At 43.0% G+C, this 8,062-nt stretch overlaps 1 protein-coding gene across 1 annotated transcript; it reads left to right on the top strand.

The window, feature by feature from the left end:
• The first annotated feature begins 351 nt into the window (after positions 1–351).
• Positions 352–2,205, top strand: LOC123129372 (uncharacterized). The gene is made up of 2 exons (XM_044549563.1): positions 352–1,486; positions 1,968–2,205. The coding sequence occupies exons 1-2, from the start codon at positions 352–354 to the stop codon at positions 2,051–2,053; spliced, it is 1,221 nt and encodes a 406-aa protein (XP_044405498.1). The 3' UTR covers positions 2,054–2,205.
• Positions 2,206–8,062: the final 5,857 nt, after the last annotated feature.

The following is an 8,062-nucleotide window of genomic DNA, read 5'->3' as shown; positions in this document are numbered from 1 at the left end:
AAGGACTAGGGAAGGAAGCGGGGACAGGGAAAGCCAGGTCTCAATGGCGGCGACCTAGATCGCCCCGAGAGGAAAGAAACCCTAGCGAGAAGGAAACGTTCGGATCATGTGGTAGCGCAGCGGCCGCCCAAATTTGGGCCGGCGCGTCGGCGAGTATCACTCCTTTTTTTAGTGGTAGGGAATGGAAAGCTGCGACTGCGAATGGATACATTATCGTGGGCCTAATCTATTTTCAGGGGATCGTGGGCTTAAATCTCCGCAGGGCAAAAAATATAAAATTGGTAGGAGTATTAGATATCGTGGGCCGGTCCACTTCACTTCACACCGCACGAGAGGAACGAGGGCGAGAAGATGAGCAGCCCCCGCTGGCCGGCGGCGACGCCGCCGCTGGAAGACGAGGATCTGCTCACCGAGATCCTCCTCCGCCTCCCCCCGCAGCCCTCCTCCCTCCCGCGCGCCTCCCTCGTCTGCCGTCAATGGTGCTGCCTCATCTCCGACCCACGATTCGTCCGTCGGTTCCGCCGCCGCTACCGCCGCAACCCTCCCCTCGTCGGTTTCTTCGACATGGGTCCTCGCAGCCTCTACTTCGTACCCACACTGGAGGACCCCAACCGTGTCCCGCCCGAGCGCTTCGCCTTGCAGTTCGAGGACGGCGACCAATTCATGCCCCTCGGATCCCGCCATGGCCTCGTGTTCGTCATCCACCTGACGTGGAGCCGGGTCCTGGTGTGGGATCCGGTCACCGCCGACCAGCACCTCATCGCCCTCCCCCCTGGCTTAATGGGACATCTGAACAGGATCATGGTCCACGGGGCCGTGCTTCGTGCTGCCGGAGAGGCCCAGCATTTCCAGGTGGTTTTGATGGTGGCAGATGATGATTATGACATGCAGGACAGGCAAATGCTGGCCTGCGTTTACTCGTCGAAGACCGGCGTGTGGGGTGATATCATCTCAGCGCCGCTTCCGCCCAAGGTTCCTATCGGCAGCTGGCCCCTCATGGTTTCTCCGTCCAAGGAAGCTGTGCTGGTTGATAATTCCCTTCACTGGATGCTTTTTGGGAGCTTAGTTGGAATTCTCGAGTTTGATCTGTTGAAGCAGAGCATAGCCGTGATACCGACACCAGTGGGTGTGGTTTCCTCCCACGGCAGACATGAATTGACGGTTGTACGGGCAAAGGGCGGTGGCCTTGGTTTTCTCATCGTGATAGACTTCTGCGCACAATCATGGAGGAGAAAGACCGATTGTCATGGTGTTGCTTCATGGGAGCTGGAAAGAACTATCGAACTGGACAAGCTACTTCCCCTGAATCCAGAGATGAGAGCACACTTATACATAGTAGGGTTTGCTGAGGAGAATAATGTGGTGTTCATGTGGACATCAGTTATCGGTCTCTTCCTGATTCATCTTGAGTCATTGCAGTTCAAGAAAATTCCCCATCCCAGCATGCTTGCCCGTTATCTTCCATTTGAAAGTGTCTTTATTGCAGGTAATATAGCATGTCTTTACACATCTCAGAATAAATAAAACAAGCATGCCTTTGCACTGCGGGTAGTATAACAAATCAAGTTAGTTTTAGTAACTGGTTGATGGAATTGTGTTCGCATCCTTTCATGTTAAGCTAACAATTGTAAGCAGTGTTGCATCACTTGTTTCTTCGGTTGCTTGTTGATCTCGTCAACATATAGCGATGTCATTCTGCAATGTTCTGTTTGACACTTGTGTAATGCATAGCTGCAGTATCTTTTTTTTCTCTCAAGATGAGAATGAGATACACAGCTTTTCGAAGTTGATTACATGAAAAAAATCTCTAAATCACAATCACTTATATTCCCAGGGTTTATTAGTATGATGAGTATATTTTATTTTACTTTCCGATATGGTGTAGGACAAGCTTAAGAATATATCCAGATAACCTCTGCCCCACATGACACATTGTTTGCTTTGACTTATTGTTATTATGCTTGTAGAAACATGTGTTGGTGGTGGACATGATGGAGCTGTTGCTGGTGGACAGGACCGAGGTGAGCTTTTGCTCAATACCTCTATTTGTTAAGCAGGTAAGCTTAAGCTTATTTTCTGTATGTATGTTGAGGTATCTGAACAGCTGTTAAAAAACTATTTTCTTTTCTTTTCACTACCATTTCTCAAGTACCAAATTGAAAGAAAGATTGTAAGATTTTTTCCGCAACCCTTTGCTCAGTTTTTATGCACACCTGACAACCTCCTATGATGCTGCCTTTCATGGCAGGCTGCCTCTCATGGTGAAAGTATTGCTTGACACTGTGAGAGTAAAAGAAATGACAGTCATTTTTGACCAATGGAAGTGTGAATTAATAATATGTTGCACAATCCCTTGCTTGAGGCTTATACAGCATGATATTTTTTTTTTGGATCAACTTGAGGCCCTCGAGGGGAGGCCCATGGTTCCCTTTATAATGCATTTACTTTATCAAAGCCGATTGTTTAGTGACTAGCTAACTCGTACATTTCTAAACCAAATGTTTTTGCTTTCCTACCCCATGAGCCCCTCGTGTGTCAACTGTTCTTTTAATTAACCTCTGCTCAGATCAGATGTAGCCAATATTGCTAGTAGTACTAGAAGTTTTTTTTTAGAGAGCTAGTATTCGAAGTTGAAGGCGTGTGACTAAACTAAAAGTTGCTTTTTTTTTTGTATCAGAGCCAAACTAAAAGTTGCTTAATGTTGTTATATATTTCAAATATTGGTTTTGTCTAGTGATGCTGAAGATGGTTCAACTTTGCAGCTTTTGGCATAATTTACACAAATGGTGAAGCTAATGTTTATTGTTTGAGACATACAAAAGTTATACTCCCAATGGGTTTTCCTGAATGAATAGTACAATTTTGTTTGACTGATGGTATTACTTGCTTTCAGGTATCTAGAGTTATATTCCGGTGGTTGCGATGCAGCAATGAGCTGTTCAGTCTAGGTTCTACCAATTTGTATGCTTGGCTTGGTCCCTCTAAGTGTCATGCACCGGTCAGCTGTGAATTGGACTTGTAGGAAATAATCACTCAATTTGCTCAGTGTTTAGAAGCTTAGTTCTGACTAATAAATGTTGAATTGGACCTGATTTCCTGGTGCTATTTGCTACTGCATAGCCAGTGATTCAATCAGGGCAGGTTTCAGTGCTATTTGGCTTCTTTGGGATGCTGCCAAGGCCTGGACGATTGGCCTAAATTTGGGCTTCTTTTATGAGTTGGCTAACATTTGAAATATTTTATGAGTCAGCATCTGAAGATCTCATTCATTCGTGGCAAAAACAAAAGATGAATAATTTGGATGCGTTTTAGCTTTGATTTGCCAGTACACATGAATGAACACGTTTGTTTTGAGATTCAGCTGCTGTTATGTTTTGCTATCTAGGACATGTATTTCTTCTCATTCCTTCTCTGAGGGGTGGCAATTTTAATTCTTTACAAGTTAGCTTAAGAAAGTCTTTGTTTTCTCACTTTTTCCTCGTGAAGTCAAATAATTTTGGTTGCTGTGATCCAGCCAAATTAACTTTGTCATTTGTTATGGATGACTTCCACAGAAGCAAAATATACTTTTATTGATTGCTGCCTTGCTGGTCTAGTCACAGCCGTTGAGCATTCCATGAATGATGATTCTGCTCTTTCAAGCATATTTTTTTTCTTAAGATGCATGGTCCGTCGTCTTACCAGCCATGGATTTTTCTTCAGGAACAATGAAGAAGAGAACTGCTGTGCTGACTGATGAGACTCTGTCAGTATATGAGCAGCAGTGTGCTGGAGGTTCTTTATATGGCACTGGAGTTCCCAGGGGAAAACTAACATCAATTTAATACTGGACAATTTGATATGTAGCCGAGCAAATTAAATGACCACACTGTCCTGTAGCCAAATTTGCCATGGTGTTCAATAAACGTTGGCCATGTATTCATTCTCAAACAAAATAAGGACCTGTCTAGTGATGTCACGATCAGCGGCGGTAAGTGCCAGGGAAAGTCAGGAATCTGTGGAATAAGACATCTCTTGGCATGTAATATTTTAGGAAATGATCGTGTAAATAATAATGTTTAAGTTTTCAATTGATTAATTATCTTTCAGATAATTCATGCTTCCATATAACAAATTTTTGCTTATAGCAGTACTGAAATTTGGCTTCAGGAAATTCGTTTAGAAATACCAGAAGTAAATGTAACACCAGTTTTGTTTCCAAAGTAGCAAAGATGTTCCAATCAACTTGCATGTGATCTATGCAAGAGACATCTAATTCAATTTGTTTTAACTAATTATGTGTCTAAAAAACTAATTAGCCTAGCAAATACTCATAATTTATTTTTCACACAATGCTTCCATAACTTTTTTGTTTGTAGCGATACTGGAACTTGTTTTCAGGAAGCTTGCTTCCATATGATGAATGTAGCATAAATCAGTATCCTCCCTCTGTTTTTGTGTAAAAGGTCACTTCATATTTTTATGTCTAGCTTTGACAATTAATTTTAGCAATAAAATATGGGTTAAATGTCACAAAAAGTATGGCACTGGATGCACTTTTCAAAGAACTTTCTGATGATATTTTTGTTGACATATAATCCATATTTTGTTGATCAAAATTATAAGTCAAAGTTTGACACAAAAGTGAAGTGGCCTTATATAAAAAAACGAAGGGAGTACATCATTGTCTTTCGTTTCAAGTGGCAAATCATTGTTTAGATGAATTTCGAGTGGCAAATCAATACATGTAACAATGAGCTGCCACTACATGAGCCGATCCATTTTACGTCATTCACGTCATGGGCTTCAATTTTACTATCAGCAGTATGGGTCGATCGATCCACTTAACTCCGTCCACCCACATCGTGACTGCGATCAGGAAAATTGCGCAGTTCCGTCTCGTACCGGCAGATCTCCTGTCGTCCATTGCGTTTTAAAGATTGGTGCAGCACTGCGTAGTATAAAAAACAAAGCATTTTGTTTTGGGAAATACATAGCTATACATGCAAACAGGATACACAGGTCCCATCAAAGTCAGCATTTGGTCAGATGACAGAGCGTCTTGCATGCATGTGCTATCCATTCCCCCTCTCTCTCTCTCTCTCTCTCTCTCTCTCTCTCTCTCTCTCTCTCTCTCTCTCTCTCTCTCTCAAACTAATTCATACATTTATTTCACCTTTGCTAACTTAAAATCATTCATGTTTCTTAAACCAAAGTTTCGATTTCAATACTTTTTATACATTTGAAATCATATTGCAAAGATTTTTAAAAGAAGACCGATTTTGGATACATTTTAAATAAGTTACAATTCATGAAACACATTTCACCTGCTTAGAGCAACTCTAGCAGACCCCGCATCCCGCCCCGACCCGCAAAATAACCGCCAAAATGCAGGTCGGGGCGGAAAAACCAGCCCGATCAGACCCTGCATTCCGCCCCGGCCCGCAAAAAATTTTAGGGGGCGCGGCAAAATCCCGACCCCAACCCAGGAAAACGCGGGTTTCCCCCTCGCGGCTGCGGTGCCCTGCATATAAGCGGAAGCGGTTAGTGGGGGGGGGGGCATTTCATCCCTCGCTTTCTCCCATCAACCACCTCTCCTCTCCCCCCACGCGCCGGCCGCCGCCCAAGATTCCGGCGACAGCAGCCGACAGGAGTACGCCGAAAGGCTGCCACGCGCATGAGGCCTCCCCTCCCTTCCCCCATCGTCGGCGGGCCGCTGGATTTGCAGATCTGCGGCACTTCATCGCGGGTCGTCGGATTTGCCTTTTTCCGGCCGCCGGTTGCTGCCCCAGGCGATGGAGTGGTCGGGGAGCCTCTCCCGCAACCCAAGCAAGGGCGCATCGCCGCATGCAGGCACGGATTCGTCCGCCCGCCGCCGCCGAAGGTTTGCGGGCATGGACTTGTCCGGCTGTCCACCAGGCTCGGCGCTCGCGCAGCGTCTTTGTGGTCTGCCGATGCCGCTCATAGAGTGCGATGACTGCCCGCGCCAAGTGCTGCGGCTCACTTCGGGCACGCCGAAGCACCCCGGACGGGTGTTCTACAAATTCGAAAACGACGGGGTACGTGCACTTGCGGTACCTCGTTCCATAGCTCATTCTTTAGTTCAATTGCGGTAGCTCACTTCGAGCTTGCTCAATGTTTTTGTGTAGGACCATGGATGCTCATTTTGGTTTTGGGAAGGACAATACATTGATTTGTTGATAGAAAGAAACTTAATAGATGTTAGTGCACTCCTTAGTACAATCGAAGGCAATGATGCGGCGGCATGTGCAACTAGAAGGGAAGAAACGTCTACTTCTTTGAAACCAAAGATGAAGAATGAAGAAAGCAAGATCAAGAATCCGCAGGATCAATAATGAGTGCATGGAGAAGATATTGCTTCAACTAGTGGGAGCAGTTATGAAAGTTGGAAATCTTCTGAAATGCATACTTGTGGTTCTTGTTTTCTTTGGTTTTGTTATTCTAGCCAAGATTTGGTGATATCTTTTGTATCTAATGTTGTTGCAAAAGCAAAGAAAAGCATTATGCTAGATCAATTTAAGTTGCAAATCTAAGTTTTGCAGGCCGGGAGGAGCTACGCCAAATCAGAACCCGCAGAAGCCGACCCATAAAAAAAGCATATTCCGCAAATATACTTTTTTACGGGTCCATTATACGGGGTCTGCATCTGTGCCAACCCGCGTCGGCCCACAAAAGCGGTTTTGCGCGAACTGCAAACGCATTTTGCGGGCCGGCGGGATGCGGGGTCTACTAGAGTTGCTCTTAAAACCTTATGAATAAAATGATTTCAATCAATTTCACAAATTCACATTTCAGTTTTGTGTTGTTTTTCACATCAGAACTTACATTTCACTTTTCACTGGCTTGTTTCAGATTCACATCTATTTCAATTGCACATTTGGAAATGACCGGTTTCACAAGTTGACATTTCAGTTCATATAATAGGTTTCACAAGTTGACACTTGAAATAAATTGTTGGACATTTCGAAATAATCGGTTTCACAAATTAACATTTTAGTTTCATATTGTTTTCACTTTCAGAACATGAATTTCACTTTCCACGGGCTTGTTTCACAAAAAGCACATACATCTCAATTGCACATGTTTGAAAAAACATGTTTCACTCTTCTGAAATAAACTGGTACACATTTGAAAATAATCAGTTTCACAAGTTAACTTTTTGGTTTCTTATTATTTTTCCCTTTCAGAACATACATTTCACTTTTAACTGACTTGTTACATAAAAACACATATATTTCAATTGCACATTTTTAAAATAAGATAATGTTTCACTTTTTTGAAATAAATTGTAACACGTTTCAAAAAAAGTTATGAAATAACTTATTTTACTCTTTTGAAATAAAAATGTTACATACTTCCAAATAATTAGTTTCACAAGGTGTCATTTGAGTTTAATAGGTTTATGTGAAAAGTGTTATTTTCACATATTTCTAGTGAAATAGGTTTTTTCAGATTTTTCTAGTGAAATGTGTTTATTTCATAGATGAAAGGTGAAACGCTGAAAATTAAATGTGTTTGAAATGTAACCAAAATTGGTCTAGTTTTAAAGTTCTTGACGCCAGGAGTCCAGATATATAAAAAGTTTCAAAAACGAGTCTATAGTTTAAAAAATATGGTTGATTTAAATTCTCTAAGAGTAAATAAAGTCTATGGATTTGTTCCGCGGGTAGAGTGAGAGGAGAAACTTGCATGCATACCGTCCCTGACAAAAGGTGTACTTTTGGGGTCCATTATGCTGCCACTGATTTGATTAGAAATAAAGATACAAGAAATATACCAGTGCTGTACATTTAGGTGGGCCGTACATTTTTACGAATCTCAGAACAGGTGGATGGCCCTAGATCTACCAGCACATCACGAAACCGCCCAATATGACTTTGTAATCATGGCTACCACTACCATTAGACTCCGGTCCATTGTCTCAAAAAGAAAAAGGAAAGCAGACTCCAGTCCACCCTCCACCATTTCCCCTTCCAGCATGAGTCTTGAGGAGATTGAGATGACGGCCAGCTGCCTCCCTCAGTCGGCGCCGCCGCTGGAAGTGGAAGACCTGCCCACTGAG

Source organism: Triticum aestivum, chromosome 6A (assembly GCF_018294505.1).
Source record: "Triticum aestivum cultivar Chinese Spring chromosome 6A, IWGSC CS RefSeq v2.1, whole genome shotgun sequence".
In the NCBI taxonomy this organism is placed as follows: domain Eukaryota; kingdom Viridiplantae; phylum Streptophyta; class Magnoliopsida; order Poales; family Poaceae; genus Triticum; species Triticum aestivum.
The sequence above is the reverse complement of the archived record's forward strand: the minus strand, read 5'-3'. Positions and strand labels throughout refer to the sequence as shown.

Bases quoted from the DNA above. Each gene is read 5' to 3' on its own strand.
- LOC123129372 (XM_044549563.1), top strand. From the start codon at position 352: ATGAGCAGCCCCCGCTGGCCGGCGGCGACGCCGCCGCTGGAAGACGAG. The intron at 1,487-1,967 runs GTAATATAGCAT...TTATGCTTGTAG, and splicing joins TGAAAGTGTCTTTATTGCAG to AAACATGTGTTGGTGGTGGA.